Below are 19,009 nucleotides of genomic sequence, written 5' to 3' on the forward strand. Positions count from 1 at the left end.
GAATGTGGAGAGCTGTGTCTTTGTGGTTTGGAAGTGCAGGAAACATGAACCAGCCTTAAAATGAGCTCACTGTCTATATGCTTAATGCATCGTGTTTGAGTCAGTTTGAGGTCTGCAGGAAACTCACGCAAGACTTTAGTCTGTGTTTCGAAGGGGTGATTTTCTGGGGTCATTCTGATGATTGTTGGAGGGGTGGGTTTAACAACTGTGGATCCAACAGAAAGAAAGATAAAGTGGACAGACTTCAGGAGGAAGCGTGACATGTTGAACTTTAGTCCTGGTATTTCTTTCTTCACCACTCGCTATTGTATCCGTTTTTTTGTTACTGTGATAGCAGAACTATGAATACAGGATGTGATGTTACCCGGCACACGAGGACTGTTGGTGCTGGTGGGAGCCTGCGGAGGAGCAGTCGTCACCTCTGGACGTCTTTCCTGATTGAAAGACATAAGTCTGATTCCACAACTAGCACAAAAAATGATTTAGATTTTCTAAACCAAAAAATAAAAAATAAACAGAAAAATGTCTTACCGGCCGCTTTGGTTCTGAAAGGGAGAACAACACACAGTGAATTCATTTAAGCACACAACTCGAGTAGATGTCAGGAATGAACACTGCTGTATGGAGGACTCACCCTTCTTTTCATGCTTGCGGGGGAAATTGATGGGAGGGAAGGCCACGGTCTCTCTTATGTTTTGAAGGAAGTAGCCTTTCCCTGCTGGGCAGATCTTACTGAAGGCCACTGAAGCACCACATGAAGAAAGAGGAGAGTGTATCAATTTCTGTAACTCTTTTAAGAATCTCACATTTTGCAAAGTAGTGTATATTATGCAGACCTATAAGTGGTCACCAAAGTTAATACCAAGGCAAAGCCAATTGCAATGTTCTTCTTCCTTTCATTGAAACTCAATAGAACATTTTTCTCACTCCTTAACTTCTCCTTTCCTTCTCTCTGCCCACTCACCTGTGCCCACCTGAGGACATCGTTCACAGTTGCGGCCCCAGGCTTTGCCCACAGTGCAGCAGCACATCTCCTGTGTGACGTAAGTGGGCAGAGGGTGTTCGCAGCCCCTGGTGTCCGACGCCATCAGGAAGCACTGAGCCTGCTCAGCTGGAGACTCTGACAGAGGAGTCAAGGAGGCTTCATTTAGAGAGGAGAATTACACATTTTAAAAATCACTTTGTGTTATTGAAATAGATGTTTAGTGTAAAAAAAAAGAAGAAAAAAAGACACCCAAAGAAAGGCTTCGGACTCACCAACACATCGATTCCTGTCCATCACAAAGCCGGCCTTGCAGGAACATTTGAAGCTGCCCAGCGTGTTCAGACAGTCTCCGTTCTGACACACACCCTGCATGGAGCACTCGTTGATATCTTTACGGCCAAGAGGGAGGATTTGAAACACAACAGGTTATTTAGAAAAAATGTAATGGATGATAGTGATGGGACTTGTAGTATTAATGAGCAACTAAAAAAAGAACTCCCAGAAAAGCCCTCAGCTTAATCCTTGTTATAAGTTATGTCCCGTCAGCGTTACCTTGGCAGTGAGTGCTGTTGAATCTTTTGTAGCCTTGTGGACATGTAGAGCCGTAATCTTCCACAATGGTGTGCTTGACGGATGCATCTGAGGGAGAAGAAGAAACAACAAAACATCAAAGATAAGGGGAGACAAGCTTCAGTATTAATGGAATGAGAAGAAGGTGGGTGATGGAAACAAAAATGAAATGTGAACGTTTTACCAGCAGTGCATGAAAATAGTCTTACGTCGAGTTTGAACACTTTGTATGGTCTTAGAATTTCAAAGGAGGGAGCTAGGTGTATGAAAAAGCCAACAAAAAATGTATTTTTAATGCTGAAGATTCAAAATTCAAAAAGGAATACTTTTCAGGAATTTTAGCCATTGTGTTAAAACAACCCGGCTATTTAATCTGAAGACGCTTTATTTGAGATACAACATAGGAAAATAATTTGATCCTACTGTAAGTAAAAATGACTCCTACCAGCTGGCAAACGACAATGTTGTATCTAAATCTAGGCGTTTACATTGCAATTTGTCTTTATTAACTTATGAAGCAAATCTATATTTACCAACTTGTCCAACTACACTTATAATAAATGTCGTAATAAACGTTTGTCTAAAAAATACTGGGGTTTTATTGAAGCCATCGTTTGAAAGAAGGACTTTAATTTTTTAATATTTCTGTTGATGTGTGGAAGCATGTAGACATATTCATGATTTTAAAAAATGTAGCAGGCAGACAGCAGGCTGGTAGAGAGTTGATAAAAGCCTTGATACCAAACCCCTTAATGTCAGCTAGCAGCTATAACAACCTTTCTTCTTTTTTTGGATTATGGAGCTGTGATGCATATGGGTGCCTCGGCCAAATGTTTACAGTCATTGGACACCGTGTATCACTGAGTACTGAGATTTGTGACTGGTTGTAGACGCCTTACTGTGACCTGTACACTAAATCTGATTGGCCATCCTTTGTGTTCCTGTGATGTTTTTAAACTGTCTGTTCCTCGTGTCCGGTCTGAGCTCAGGGAAAAGAGCGATTCGTTTTGCTGACCCCTCTGCAGGGAACTTTCTCCTGTATGACTTGAAACTGGCAGATCTCATTTCACTTGAAGCATTATGCTCGATTTTAAGACAAAAAATGTGAGACCATTGGACAGTGCCGTTGTTTTTGATTTGTAATCTGTGAGCTCAACTTCTGCACTTTATCTGCAAACCAATTGACACATTTTAAATGTGGTTTGCCCTTAACTTATTGTTTGTGAACTATTTCTTAATCATTTAATGTTTATCATGAGGTGTGCTGCTGCCCTCTTGGCCAGGTCACCCAGTGAAAGAGATCTTGATCTCAATGGGTTAATGACCTGGTTAAATCAAGGTTAAAAAAAATAAAAATAAAACAAGCTTCACACAAAAACTTGAGAGCCTCTCTGTCTGAACATGAAAAAGCATATTCCCAATATGTCTAAACAGGAAAGTCATTACTAGTTTGGCTCAAATATTAGATTGGAAAAGTTGATCCTTTCTTCTTTGCTTTTCTTTATTTTCTAATGACAGTTTGTTTGTCGAAGGGTTTTGATTAAGACTTTCACAAGCTCAGAGCATTGCATTTTTCTTGTTCCTATTAGTTCTCTCCATGAGCCTTAAACCTCCAACATAGGAGAACGTTCTTCTTTCCATATGGGAGTAAAAACATGTAAGGCAGTTTTATTAGAGAGTGGGAAGACGGCACTCACACGAACATTTTGAAAGCACAATGAAAAGAGAGTAACAGCTCACTTTTGCCCATTTTCATAGAAAAGAAAAAGAAAGAAGAAGCTTATAAATGGATATGAGCGTAACAAACGTGACAGCGCTCTGGGCAGGAATCCAGTTATATAAAGACTAAGCAGACGTACAGTATCAGGTTTTGTCAAAGGCTGCATTGTCTGAGTCAGAACCTGGAGATGGAATAATAGCGGAGTGGAAAAACGTGAGCAGCCAAGATTTTCCTGAAATCCAATCTTGAGTAATGTGATGACAGTCCTGCACTGGGCAGGCTCATAGGAACATGCTTAAGTGGAGGGGTTATTTTCCACATTCTCTCTTTCTGTCTCACTGTCTGTGTGTTATTCCCATAATTTCTTCCGTTTCCAAAATGTTCCCCTCCCTACCTTACCACTGACTTTCATGTGCACGTTTTTATAGAGGTATGAAGTGATTGTTTTAATCCAGGGCCATCATTTCAGAAGCTGAGAGGTATGAATTGCAGGGAATGCATGACATTTTTGGCTCAATAAACAATAATTTATCCCCAGGAACACACAAGAGGACAAAGACTTCTTTATGAAAACAACTTTGTGTCTGGATTTTTTTTAAAAAGGACGGTAAACAAACAAAATCAACCATAAGGCTTGAAAGTGACACAAAATGAAAAAATAAATCAAACTTTTGTAAGTACATAGGAACTTACTTGGGAGTTTGGGGCACTGATAACACTTATTTTGTCCCCATGAGTTCCCCACACTACCGCAGCAGTCCTCCTGATTGGTCAGAACAGGCAGCGGGGTGCTGTTGCACTTAAGCAAGAAGAGATAGAAAAGAGTTATCGATCAAATGACATAAAAAAATATATATCTAAAAAGCTCTCATGATTATGTCTGAACACTCACAGCTTGCTTTTGTGTGGTCTCCTGGAAGCAGCGGCCCTTTGGTTTGTGCCCCGTGGGGATCGGGCGTGGCCCTGTCTTGAGGGGGGGCTTGACATCCGATGGGTCCAGCGGTTGAATGACTACAGAGGTGTCCGCTGTGTGGTGAACACGGAATTTAACCTGCACTGAAAACAGAAAGAGGAAAGACATAAAAACATGTAAGTTTGACACAATGCTTTCATATCCGTGTGTTCAATTTATGGCTTAAGCAGCAAGCTAGCTTAGCTTAGCACAAAGACTAGAAACAGTAGAAAACAGCTTCATCCACCTTCAAGCACCTCTAAATCTCACTTAATAAAATGTTATGCGTCGTTATTTTTAAAAATAGAAGCTTACAGCCATTACTTTTGGTTAGTGTTGATTTTGGCGCCCCCTGTGGTCTTATCTCTATGCTGATCAGAAGTATTTTTAGACTAAAAATCTCACTCTGCACACATTCACATTAAAAACCCATCACTTGCTGGGCTTTTTTTTAATGGAAAAAAGACAATTCAGAAGTGGGCAGTGTCTCTTTGTCTGACACCTACCTGGCAGCAGCATCAAAAACGACCATTTCAAATTAACTAAGCTTATCGCTGACCTTTTTTTAGGACATAAAAAGACACTAATATTAATATCAGTCAGTTTTATTACCACTTTACCATGCATTAAAAATTCAGGATTTAGCTACAGTTGGACAGGCTCACTGTTTCCTTCAGATAACGTTAGGCTACTCAACCGCTGGCTTCTAATATGAGATTAGTGATCAATCCATCATCTTCATTTTTAATTGAAAATGTAGAGGCCTGAGCATTTTTTTCAAAACATCAATGTAGACTACTCTAAAATGTGAGCTCAACTTGAATTGAAGAAAATAAATCTCACTTTCCCACGTCACTGAAAACTGATCATGAGACGCACAAGTTCTGTAATAAAGTAAATGATTGGTAGGTACCATCCGGTGAGAAGGGCAGAGTGAAGACTGAGTGTGTCTGCGTGAGCCCTACGCTTGACTGCTCCCCTAGTTTCAAGCCGTCTGGTTTCAAAGCGATGGGGTAGATGGGCGACTCGTTCCCCCGCGCTGCCTGAGCTTGTTGCGTCTGCGGGAGCGGAAGCTGGCAGAGCCGTCCAGTGAACCCAGGAGGGCACAGGCAGTGCTTCCTCGAGCTGCATACTCCTCCATTCAGGCACGTCAGGGGACACACAACTGCAGACGGGGAGAGAAGGGGAGAGAGAGGTGTCAGACAGAGTCAGAGTCGAGACTCCCACAGGTCAACAGTTCATAGCCATGAGTCACATCAGAGGAAAAACTTCTTTCACTCATAAGCAACAAACACACTTATGACATAAGAGCAAAAAAAAAAACAGCACAGGAAAAGCAGAGATATTTATTCACAAGTCTGGTTCTGCTCATTGTGGATCCATTTTCCCGCTTTACAATAACCATGTGAACAACCTTAGGTTTAGATTATTAGTAGGCGCACAGACAGAAAAGTTTGTGGTTAAATCAGAACCACATAATTTAAAAAAAAATCACTTGGCACTGCACTGCTGAAAGAGCCACATTAGCCTGACGGACTAACAAGTCCCTCCAGCCGGTCAGCAGCGGTGTGTCTGAGAAGAAAAGCAGGTGAAGTCATTGATCTGTTTCACAGCTTTATTCAGACATATGGGAAAGTTCTCAGAATCTCTGGGAAAGCTGCTGGCTGGAGAGAGGTTCATGGCATATAGAGTAATCACTGCAGGTTTTATTGGGTCTCCCATTGTGTTTATTTTAAGTCCAGTTGTGTCTGAAAGTCCAACAATAGAACAATCAGAGGAAAGAAAGACAGAGAGAACAGAGCTGTTAAGAAAGCTGTGGACAAGTCATGAATGCAGGGAGAGATTTTTATTGAAAACTGAAAACAAACTAAACTGTGAGCAGTTCTGACAGCTCTCTCACTCTGAAGCGGCAGGATGCTGTTCAAGAGTTACCATTTCACTACTTAAAAGTTGTGGTTAGATGGATTAAAGCTTTGATATGCACACTTTCTATCCTGTCATGCTTCCTTTACAGGCCAAGCCAAAACTCAAGTCCAGGTATCAGAATCAACATCAGGAAGAACAGACCGGTATCTAACATGTCAGCTGACTGAGCAGTAGTTCCACTTCCTTCTTATCTTATCATTTTTCGATTGAGTAGAAATGCAAAATCGATGTTGCAACTGTAACTGAAACTTTATCATGCGTTTGGTTCTGGCTACACACATCTAAGTACTTTGAGGGTTCCTCGTCTCCAATGACAGCGAACTGAATACATCTGTAAGTTTTTGGCTGAGCAGTTTGCAGATACCTCTTTTGGGCTGTGGCAAAGTGTGATATGCTTTTTTTTTTTTTTTTTTTTTTAGTAGAAGTAGTGGTTCATTTATCGTCGTGTCTTGCAACAAAAGGGCGCCAAGCCCACTGCTAAGACGCCTCTATAAAACCAAACAGATAAGAGCATCAAACGAAGTTTTATTTGATGCTAAAGACCAAGAATAAAGACTAAGTATGAAAAGGTTTTATATCCAGTATTATGGTGACACTTCAGCTCAAATCTCTTAAGTCATTTAATTTTCTTAAATGCACTTTATCCAGTTTAAGGACACATTATTCCATTTTATACTTTAGTTGCAGTTTACATTTATCCAGTTGGTGCAATCTTGTCTTTCACTGTGTTTTCTCAACAATTATTTCACAATCTCTGTGTTAGCTTTCTTTACCTCAGGCTCCAATCTAATCGTAGCCTTCTTGTCACCGCACACAACATCGCCTTTTTTATCTTTATCTTTTAATCCACAGCAACTTTACGTTTTTATATTTGTCCTTTTCAAGACTTTACTGACCATCGAGGACTAAATCTCTTTCTTAGTTCGACCCCGTATGATCTGCAAATTGTTGACAAAATAACCCAGTGCTTCGATTTCACCACTAAATTGGTACCAGTTACTCTGTAAGTAGCAGATAGATATCTTGGGATTCAATTTGAGTGCATCAGAATGGTGTGAAAGCATGGGGGGGATATTGAATCGAATGGGTAAAATGTACTCATGCTAGGTGCTTAAGATTTGCTGGTTTACATAAATCATTTTTTTTACATTATTGTGATATATTCAGACTTTTGAAAAGTGTGTATCGTGAATGGTCATGTCACTATAACAATACATTGTGATTAACTGCACAGCCCTACATCACACTTCTTTGTATTTGTTGGTTTCTGCGACTATCACTCCAGCTCACACTTCAATTGTATCTAAACAACTCCATTTAGTGTTATACTACAAATCTAAAATTACTCCAAGTTAGGAGAGGCATTACCTACTAATGTCCCTTTGTAACCCCCCTCCATGGGATTTTAAACCAATGCGCCAAAGAATCTTCACAGTTTTTCCTGCCATTTAAACACAACAGTGCTTTTGGCACTTGACTTTAATGACTTGACAATGACCACAAAAGATGGCCTTTTTAAACGGTAACTACTTTTTACTGTTTGTACCAACACAAAACGATCTGAAAGTAAAATCAGGGCATGAGGAGAGGGAGAGGAGAGGAGAGGAAGAGAGGAGAGGAGAGGAGAGGAGAGGAGAGGGAGAGGAGAGGAGAGGAGAGGAGAGGAGAGGAGAGGAGAGGAGAGGAGAGGGAGAGAGGAGAGGGAGAGAGGAGAAGAGAGGGAGAGAGGAGAGGAGAGGAGAGGAGAGGAGAGGAGAGGAGAGGAGAGGAGAGGAGAGGAGAGGAGAGGAGGCCTCTTTCTGCTGCTGAGCCAAATGTGCACACATGGAAGTAATTAGGAGTGTGGACTGCCAAGGCGTCTGGTCTGCAGTGTAATTAGGGGACTAGATCACTTTCAACACAGCAGGGACATCCTCACATAGTGAAAGTTAGACAGAAAAGGAAACAATGAAACAGGTTAGAAACAGGTAATTTAAAAAAAATCTAGAGCAAGATGTATTCTTCAGAATCTTTCACTAACTTACACAGTGTAACGGTGGTCTTAAACCACTTGGACTGTGTGCAGGCAGCAACATGCAGAATAAAGCTGGAAGGCTCAGACATGGCAAGGAAGAAGAGGGAATCTAAAGAGGACAAAATACTGGAGTTTGTCAGACTTCCTTTGACACGAGTGTTCCAGTTACTACGGATCAGATTTCGACTCCGTGCTGGATTTAGAAAGAGAGGAAAGTGGGAAAGAAGCGTGGGCTGAAGATTTGGATTGCAGACACAGAAAGTACCTCTTTCCAAATGTGATTACACAATCTAAGCCCACAGAGACTCAGAGGGAACACATGCTGCAGGAAAAGTCTGTGCTGGTGGCTGGGAAGGTGACTGAAGGAAAACCTGCTCCCTGATGTAGCACAGAGGAGAGGGCTCGGGTTTCTGACTTCATGGGTGGGGATCATTAGAGTGAGATGTGTTGTGAAATGAACCCAGTGTGGTGCCATGCAACACGCAGTGCGAAGTACAACACACAGCTGCTACTGCCAGAAGAACACCTCATTCTACTATCATCCGAGGTATTTACGCAGATATCTCCACTCAGAACAATCTGAAGAGTTCTTTCTCTACCATGATACTCTAACTCTGAACTCACTTTGATTATTATAATGTAGTGACATGAGGCCGCAGATTACAGCAAAACTAAAGACTGAGTCTGAGGCCCGCAAAACACAAAATAACGTTTAGAAGTAATTTTATGCAACAGGATCGGAACCTATTACAGCCAATTCCTGCACTGCTTAATCCACACCTGATTAAACGGCCTCTTTTGGCACTATCCATATTGGCACTGTGCATTCCCACACCGTGAGGCCTACATGCACTAGTAACAGTCACTTTGGTCCAATCGGTATGCTGGCTCGGCTCGTGGGTGAGAGTCATGAAAAACACCATTTTACCTATTTTTACACACACACACACACACACACACACACACACACACACACACACACATACACACACACACACACAAACACATTAAAAAGAGGTATGCTCTTTACTGCATGCTTACTTTAAAGAAAAGTTTCACTGTGTTGAAATTGAGGATTCTTCCATGTGGGGGAATGTGATGTTGAACTCTGTGTGCAATGGGGGAGCTGCCTCTGGAAAATACTGGAAGTCTCCTCCCTCTCAAAGTGGGTGATTCTGAAGTAGTGCAAAATAGATTGCAGCTCTAACTAAAATACACTTTATTACTTGTATAACATTATTTATACAATCTTTGATTTCATTAACACAAGTGGGTGATCACAAATATTACCTAAAGTCCAAGAATATAGTTTACTGTGAGATAAAATCATCATTTATCATAACAAAGATGGTTTTGGGTTATCACAGCATCAGACTTTAGATATCAGCGACAGAACTGAACTTCATGTCTTTATTATCCAGGGCATTGGATGTTTTTTTTCTGCAGAGCTCCAGAAGGACTGAATAATTTGAAAGCTTTCACAAAAACATACAGAAAAGTCCTCTCCCTTACATCTGCCAGCTTCATTTAAGTTGGAGACATGCAAGCATTGTACGCTCTAATGTTTTCTGCAGGTCTTATATATATTTGAACGGGCGTGTTAGCCTCTGTGTGTGTGTGTGTGTGTGTGTGTGTGTGAGAGAGTCATTAAGTGGAGGGTGTACTGTCTCCTGCTGCGGTTGGGTGACTGCACCACATTACACACTGCAGAGGGTACAAAGCTTTATAGTTGAGATCATAACAAGGATTTTAAGTTCCAGGGGACTTTCCCTTCAAATCATCACCTCGGGGTTCATTAGCAGAATTTATGATGCAAAATCGCTCATTGACTCTGCTCGTCAGTTAGCTTATAGCGTCTCAAGAGGCAGCCACCCTCTGTTTTTAAACTACGCCTCCGTCTTTTAAGGATCTAACACATTCCTCAGACTAGAGGCGGTGTGTTATTAAGAATCAAACGCACCTTAGAGTTAGTTGTTTGGTGGTCTGAATGAATGTGAAGCATGTTGTGCTGGTTGTCAGGCTGAATGGAAGGGGGAGGGACGTGTGGATGTGAAGCAGTTGTGCTACCATTTTCCAGAAAAAAAAAGTAATGGAGGAACTTAAAACAATCACATTCACAGACTAAAAGTGGTGTTTGTATACCTATATTAACTATATGAAACAACTGACTGTATAGCAACATGGACAACATGACAGCTCCCCATAAGTGAAGCCAAAACATTTAATGCTCCCCCTACTGACCGGCTACAATAGGTCATGAGCTCAGCCTCTGCAGTGTTGACAGATGAGACATATAGGTAAACTAAAATGAAAAATTCACATCCAAAAAGGTTCCTTCATTATGGTTTCTGTCTTTAAAGTTATTTCATTTTCATTTAATGTCCAAATGTACAATTTTTTGAGAAGTTTTAAATAGTTTTTGATGCTATAAAAAGTTTTGCTTTGATTGACAGCTCTGTTGACAAATGCAGCTCATGTGCTAATTTGTGCAAAAGATTCACAGATGTTTAAAACTCATAGCCAGCCTTCGGTCTTTCTTGCATATTAGCATCCACATGTTCCAAATGTAGTTACACGTTGCTCCAGGTGATATTCCACTTTAACCTGACACAGCCTGCATACATTGTTAATCTAAATGCCTAAATCAAAATACTGCCAAAACCAGGTTGCCCCTAGAGATGCTATCTGTTCACTGTGCTTGTTTACATCCGGGTAGTAGAGTGGGGTTCATTAACCAGAACGTCAGCCAGTTTAAAGCTACAGCCCCCTAGTGGTGGCTCGCTTCATTGCAGTTTGAGCATAACATTTGAACTGCATGGAGGGCCAACTTATAAAAGTATTAATAAGTTGTTTAACTGACTACTGATTCTGGTGGCGACTAGCAAGTGTGATGATGTTTAACCGTGTAGTCGACTTAAAGAAAGCCATATACTTTTCCATTTTTAGATTCAGTCCACTACGAGAGCTTTAACTTCATCCTTCTCTGCCATGGCTTTGCAAACTCATTTAATACTTAAAACTTCAGCCTGCAGGTACGTTCCAAGACAGCAGGAAAACGTATAATTTTCCCATGCAGCACTCCAACAAGAACAGAGAACTGAACTGAATCCAGAGACAAAAAGAAGGAAAAAAGTCTTTGTCTCAAAGCTTTTCTCATCCAAGTGTTCAAATGACATATGAGTGAGAGCTCCTTCTTCTTCAGAACGTAATGATTCACTCCAAGAGGAAAAGAACAGGGCTTTTTACAGCACGAGCTGAGAGAGAAGAACAATATCTGTATCATACAGTATACATGTATGTAATCTGGGAAAGCAAGGGAGTACAGCATGAAAAAAGGCAAAGGAGAAAGATGTAAAATCAAGATAGTGCTAAATAATGTGACATTTTGTCAGGATTGTTGTGATTCCCAGACTTTTTTTTTTCACTTTAAAGAAAACATTCCTCAACTGCTAAGTAAGCACACTACTTAACTAACAGAGTAAAGTTGAAAAAGAAGCCATTGAAGCCATGTCCATGAAAGTACATAAACACACAAATTATTCTTATATTTTTGCCAGCTGGACAAAAAATGTCTTGTACAGGCAGGAATATGTGTGTATTGACAAAAAAGACATATAAAGAGGGAAAGCTTGCCCTCTAAATGCCCCATACCCACTCGCCCACTCACTGGGTCTGTCTGGAAGATGACGCATCTTTTGCCCTTTCTCTCCATGGCGGCCATTCAGCCACAGCCGCACCCTCCCAGCTCAAAAACAACAAATTACAGCCCTCCAAACCACAGTTCAAAAGCTCCCAAACGCACTAAAATGAAAGCTACTGCAGTCATCGTAGAGTTGATACAATAGCCTGATCTGCCCGTTTCTTTGAACAGAGTCATATTCTGGTGGAATTACAAACAGCAAGTCAGCCGGTCTGCAGGAATGAGTCAGAAACATCTGTGACTGATGCTCAGTGAGTCACTTTCAGGCCCAGTGTGAATCAACACTAAGATGGATGCCAAAACCGTTTTTTGGTCAACATTAGATCATATTTATGGTCATGTTGGCTGACCCACATACGATGAGTAAAGATTTATTGGAGGAGATTTGTGATGATGCATGATGCAGAAGCCTTTAACACACTAGTCTCATTTCACACATACAAACGTCTAGAAGATTTCAGGACAGCCTGCCGCTAAAATGGTCAAAGTTGATCATTCACACATCCCTCACAGCAGACGATACGCCCTATTGGACAGGAGGAAGGGGTCTTCTTAGGCAGGACACTGCAAAAGAGACAAGTAAGGAGCATTCTGGCGAGTAGAAAGAGAGTATGAAGCAGCTTCATCAAGTGCACAAAGATTCCGGTGGTTCACACTGTTTTACTAGGAAGCTGGAAGAGGAAATTCTGGATAAAGTCAAGGTTAAATTCAGCTGTTTGTGGCCACACACGCAGCCCACCCGGGAATTCTGGGAGCTTTTCTGGAGTGCAGTGAATGTGAGAAAGAGTCTACTGTGTCAAAACCAAACACAATACAATCACACTACAGTTCCAACAAAGTAAAAATCCCCATATGATGCCACAGATCAAATGTAAAAACAGGTTGTTATAACACTTATCATCATCATCTTATAAATCCGGTCATTTCCATGTCTTTCAAAAAGTCACCTTTCGCGTTCCTGGTCAAATAAATTAAATCGGAAAACGCTAATTTGTTTATTTAACCCTTCACTTTTTATAGAGATTAAGCAGGCAAGTAGATGTTTTTTTGTTATGTTTAAGAGGTGCTGGAAGGAGAATTTGTTACCTTTAGGATAAGAGATTGGGCTAGCTGTTTCCCCTTGATTCAATGCTATGCTAACAGTAGGTAACAGTCATCTACACAAAAGAGTTGTATGGACAAGGTGAATATGGAATAGAGTTTTCCAAGTTTTGTGGAAAAAAGATAACCAGCAAGTTAAGAGTTGTTTCGAGCAGAGGTGGGATGAAAAGAAGCACAGCGCTGATTGGCTACATGCTTGTCAAGCGAGCTCATTCGAAAACACTTGCCGATTTTCACACACTTAAGCGACCCAGTGTAACATGAGTATCTATCTCATGGTTGAAATAAGGCCCTTCTGAGTGGATGTCAAAGATTTCCATAATATGAAGCTTTTGTATGGCACGACTGCAGTTCGGCTGAACAATAGGCAAACGCCACTGCTCGGCTTGAAAACCAAAATAATAATCTACAATCAGCAGAAAATTACAGCCAGCTAGTGTCACATGTTCATCCATGGGGGGGGGGGGGGTTTGGTATGAGTTTCAATTACACTTTAATTCAACTGAGTTGTCCAAAGTCATCCAGTTGAATGCGGTTTTAAAAAGCCTTTCCATAAATACTCCATCTTTAATGACCTGAGCGCACCATGACTAAACAACACTTGGCCCTCATAAATGGTGAAGACGGTTGCAGGTTGAGTCACTTCTTAAAAATAGAAAAAAGATGGGAATTGCCACCATCCCATGACGTGCTTCGCTTTACCATCAGCCCCAAAAAGCAGGAAACCACATCCCTAAAATACGCCTACCATGGACTGGCACCGAATGACCACATGCCAGCCGGAGTGAGAGGGAGCGACGTATGAAGTGGGTCAGACTCCTGCAGCTGAGCCAGACGTGTGGAGTAAATGACATAATCACTGCCTTTTGAAAACACAAACCTGCGTATGCATTCCTCCATCCCCCCACTTGCTGAAGTCTCTGCGCTCTGTTAACCCGCCCTGAAACCGTGAGCAGCTCCTCAGACTCAGCCTCGGCCTCAGCTATCCAAACAATAGTGCTGCCCTTTGCCAGAGTTGACCGCTGTCACCAAAGGCATTCATTACCTCTCGCAGTCGGCCTCCAACAAACAGAAAGTGGACGAAGTCTCTGAGCAGACTCATCCTGAGACGATCAAAATAAATCTTAGGGGAGCAAGTATCAAAAGCTAAATCAAACTCGCAGAATGTGAAGTTCCCATGTCACAGAAATATGCTCTGTGATTTTCATAGCTCTCAGGTTGGCTTAGATCCAGCTTTACTCTGTCATTCCCCTCTGGCAAAAAATGTTTGTGGAAAACGAGCCAGAGAGTCAGACAGGATCTTGGCAAAACTTATGGATGATGTCATATAATGACTGTCTAAAAGCCTGGGCTATAGGGACTGGAAGGCGGGCAGGCAGTGCTGACTGTGCGCCGCTGAGATTATGTCAGACACCTGCCCTGAGGTGATCCTCTGCACTCAGCACCCGAGCGCCTTTCAGGTAATGTCTGAAGGCTGCACAGTCCCTGCGCTGGCAGAGGCCGTGTTATTCTGTTTACCCTGGCTAATCGCTACAGCTACAGGGTCCTGCACGGCGTTGGGTGCAGTCCTGAGCGCTCGCATTCCTCTGCGCGGCTTTAAATAACTGCTCCGTTTTCTCCCCCTTCGCTAAGCAAATGGGAGGAGAGTGTTAAAGATGGCAAAGAAGGTTGTTTGTTTGAGCTGGGTTCAGTACACTGCACCAAACACACTCAGGCACACACACACACAAACACACACACTGTTCCTTAATGACGTACAAAAAAAACACACACACACACCTGATTGCTGCTTTTTGTTTTTCTACTAAAACTTAATTTGATTGCGATTGTTTTTATAACTTGCCGAGCAGAATTGGCTTTTTATGCAGTCAAGTGATGACATGGAGGACTCGGGTTTCATGGGAAACTCCTGCTCAGATCATGCGGATTTTCCCTCCAAGTCAGTCCTGATAAAAGTAAACACAGGAAGAAGTAAAGTGTGGATTAAACCCTTTTAAAAAAACACGTTTGTTTTTTTTTACATTTCTGGATTTTCTTTCAGACTTCTACTCAAGTAGGAATACGTTTTAAAGGTTTCACTTATGGACTTGCTCTGAAGTCTATCTGGACAACATGAGAGGCCCATGACAGTCCAGTATATTAACTCATACAGTATATTTAAATTCATACAACTATTATGTTTGTTTAGTTTTTAAGTGTGACATTTCTACATAGTGATTGTGTGCCATTTGGGAATCTTGCAAAAGGTTAATGAGAAGGACGGACCGCAAATAACCCATGTCTTATTTTCCTTACATGCATAAATAGGCAGGGAGAGGTGACAGAATGTGCATCCATAAATATGAAAGCACAGCCTTGACAAGAGGAAATAATCAGCTGACATAAAAACAACATTTTACAGGCTTTTGAAATGAATTAGCTGCTGAGCCTCCCTGATGAATTAGTGTTTGAGTTTGAAGGGGTTTCAGCGTGGGAGCCATGCCCAGCTTCGCCTCTAAGTCCCGTCCAACTTGTGGCAAAATCCGGAGTGCTGCAGGTTTCTGGTCACCAGTGTGAGACCGCCTTCTCCAAAGCTTGGCACAAGAGAATAGAAAGGTGTGTGGGGAAGAGCAGAGGGCTTCCGAAAGGTAAAATAAACTCTCTTACTAAATGGAGAGAGGAAGCAGAAGCAGCTCTGCCCACTGTACTTCACCGACTTGTCCTCTTTTCAGACTCCCATGGACCTCTGACCCATGCCAAGGGAAAACCAAAACAAACCACAGGCCTACTACTGTCACTTTGCTCTAAATACAGAGCCACATGGGAAATCCTGAAATAGCCAGATCCACTTCTCTTGATGTCCTTTTTAGGGGGGGGACGGGCGCCAGACTGGGGTATGATAAGACCACTTCCTGTGTTTCATTAACTCCAGAAGAAGTTAAGAATCTCGAGCCGCCTGCATGCCTCTAATAAAGAGGGGATGCGGCTGAGATGCAGAAGAACACGAGACCCAGAAGGCCAAGCAGCTGCTGTCAGGGAGTCTGATAGATGAGATACCTCCGTGCTAGCAACAGGGAGAAGAATTAGTCTATGTTTTTGTTGAAAGCCCTACGTTAGTCAGAAGGCATGTGCAGAGATACTGATGTTTATGGAACACTATGGAAAAATCTTCCCTGAAAACGTAATTTTTCATTTCACATGTGGACAAAATGGCAGATGCAACAGAAGACATCAAGTCTCCAAGGAGAAAACAACTTCTCTATTTCTTTCTGTCCTAAAAATTAACTTCCAAGAGCTGAAAATAAAAAAGGACAGTTTGCTGTTTTGGTCGCTAAACATGGAGATCATTATAAATAAATAGAGTCTCCATCAGCGGGTTAACAGGTTTATGTGTCACAGATGGACATGGAGGAAGACATTAAATGGACTGCTCAGGATAAGGTGCTACGGCCACGAGCTGATTGGCTGGTAACGTCCATCTGTGCTGCGCAGCCACCGGAGAAGCCTGATTGGTTCTCAGCTGCTAAGTCCGATCCAACCAATCAGAGGGGAGAACCCGTCAACTCAGCCTTAGTGAGCCTGCCCAGGTGGATGGTATCACGGATAAAACTAGAGAACACACCACAACACTTGCCAACACACACACACACACACACACACACACACACACACACACACACACACACACACACACACACACACACACACTTGGAGAACACTCTAAAAGGAAAGTTAACCACACAGAAGAAGGCGGCGCGGCTTCAGCCGTAACGCCAAGATTTTAAAAACGTTATCATATCAAACTTGCAAATATATAATACACAACTTCGTTATTAATCCTGATATGAAACGAACTTTTGGAGTGTGTTGATTTTGGGGCCCCTTGTGGACAAAGCAGTACCTCTCGCCTCTTTGCTGATTTTGTCTTCACATGTGTGGACAGTTTTGTTTTTGTTTTTGTTTTTTGTTGTTGCCATGGAACATTTGAAAAGAGGCTGTTTTGGCGGCATGTAGTTAAACCTCATCTGATACCTTCCCTGTGCAGCTGTTTCAGGCATAAACAGGAAATCATCCATCTCCTGGCCGATGGTCTCTTTTGCTATCAAAGGTGATAAAGAGACATCAGAATTAATTTCAGACAGTTTCATTACCAGATAAAAACTCCTCATATTTTTAGCAGTAACAGCGCTCCTGCAGAGCCTGATGACGAATCCCATAGTTATGTGAGGAAAAGCCCTGATCAGGCTGTAAACTTTTACTTTTCTCTGCCTGCCAACCTGCTCGCTAGACTTTCAAGTTTTTCCATTATTGCCTCAGTTTTAGGAAATGTCCAGTGAACTACAGGAAAACCTTTAGTTCTCTGGAAACACATGACCAAGGGGGAGGGGCTTGCTGTGAGTAGATTGTTCTGAGGTGAAACAGGTGAGAGGGGATTGGATGTGGGTGTGTGCTCAGATGAATGTCATACAGGTGTTGAGGACTGGACAGCGTGCTGGATATTAACGGACAACATTTGACTGCCCAACGGATTTGGATGAATCCCGTCGCTTTTAAAAAAGTGTAGCACGGTTCCAGGACAGGTTAAAATTGTAAATAAAATCTAGGTTGTGTGATTTGCAAGCGTGCTGAAGCCAGGTGTGCAGGGAGAGGATACGGCTAAAACGCTCAGGACCACGATCAAAGGTTGGAATGGGTCCGGAGATAAAAACTGATTTTCCACAGTTCTTTAAAACGGAGATTCAAATTATTTTTGGTGCACTCAGATTGCCGCCGGGATGAGTCGTTTGTGCCCAACGTGCACAACGCAATATGATTTGCAGTGTAAACTAGAGCTGGTGTACATGTGGAAAATAATTATAGCATGGGTGAACTGCACTGTATATTAAAGTGGGTTCAACTGTGTCCAACTTTACCACAACATATCCTCTAAAATCTCTGTCTGTATGTGAGTCAGCGCTCTGAAACACAGGACTTAAATTACAAAGAGCTTCCTGTTGTTGTTCAGGTGATCTGTCCTCACACAGCAGGTAATCCAGAGTTATACGATCTGCTCGGCTGGAGTCCATCTGTCCCAGTCTGGAGGCTTTGTTCAGTGTCTTTATACAGTATGAACAAATGGATCAAATTACTTAATGGTGAGTGCATGGTCTCCCTCATATCAAACCCGCCCCCCGACAGAGAATCAATACCACGGCTCCCCTCAGCACTATGGAGAATGTCAGTGTCCTTTAGCTCTTTGTTTTGTTTTCATTCTGTCCATTGTCTGCAAATGTATTATGTTGGACCACTCTCTCAGGCTGCTGCTTTCAGTACATTTTTCATATAATTCATCCTGCAAGGGAAATGTAAATCTGTACTGTATGATTCATACAGGAGCAGCCCATACAACAGTTAGCTGGATATTTAACTCCTCACGTGTAGCTTCTATTCTCATAGCGGAGATGGATAAAGTCACCTGAAGTGTGGAAGCTATGGTGTGCTGCCTATACCTTAAAATTACAGTACACACTGTCTAATCACAAGTTTGTTTGGGACCTCTTTTTGAGTAAATTAGGGGGTAAAGACACCAAACTGGCAACTAACTTCGCTGGATTGCTTTGTATTGAACTGTCTTGAACGGCATTGTGTTTCGACGCATGCCAATCTTAGCTTTTTTGCATTCACCTTGGGCGTCCTTCAACCCTGCTCAGTCTTGGTTTCATGGACTTCATCACTGAGCTTCACTCCATTTATAGACACTGTAATCATCTTTTATATGCTATATATATATATATATATATATATATATATATATATATATATATATATATATATATATGCGTCTTTTCTTTTCATGAGGTAGAAATATGTCTATTTCTGTTTTCAACAATGAATGTCTGTATGGTCTTGATGAGAATCCATCCAATAGTTGTTTCGATATTTTCTACTGGGTTGAGGAGTCGGATTGACTCACCAATGGATCCATCCACAGAAATAACCCAAGTAGAGTAAATACGATATCAAACATTAGAGAAAACATCTGAAAATCTGGGATTTGTGTTCTTTTATATAAATTATCCAAA

General features: G+C 41.7%; 1 protein-coding gene across 5 annotated transcripts in view; it reads right to left on the reverse strand.

Moving 5' to 3' along the window:
• Positions 1-19,009, reverse strand: part of ltbp3 (latent transforming growth factor beta binding protein 3) — a 37,595-nt gene that overhangs the window by 14,136 nt on the left and 4,450 nt on the right. For 3 of the 5 annotated variants that reach the window (XM_020646209.3, XM_065962994.1, XM_020646207.3), the window contains exons 2-11: positions 5,141-5,392; positions 4,168-4,331; positions 3,969-4,074; positions 1,538-1,624; positions 1,258-1,374; positions 965-1,141; positions 635-742; positions 532-545; positions 365-434; positions 128-205 (exon numbers count right to left, since the gene is read on the reverse strand). In XM_020646209.3, coding sequence (XP_020501865.1) covers positions 128-205; positions 365-434; positions 532-545; positions 635-742; positions 965-1,141; positions 1,258-1,374; positions 1,538-1,624; positions 3,969-4,074; positions 4,168-4,331; positions 5,141-5,392 — 1,173 coding nt within the window. The remainder of the gene's footprint in view (positions 1-127; positions 206-364; positions 435-531; positions 546-634; positions 743-964; positions 1,142-1,257; positions 1,375-1,537; positions 1,625-3,968; positions 4,075-4,167; positions 4,332-5,140; positions 5,393-19,009) is intronic. The other 2 variants (XM_020646208.3, XM_029279769.2) reach the window with 2 other exon arrangements.

Source organism: Labrus bergylta, chromosome 14 (assembly GCF_963930695.1).
Source record: "Labrus bergylta chromosome 14, fLabBer1.1, whole genome shotgun sequence".
In the NCBI taxonomy this organism is placed as follows: Eukaryota; Metazoa; Chordata; class Actinopteri; order Labriformes; family Labridae; genus Labrus; species Labrus bergylta.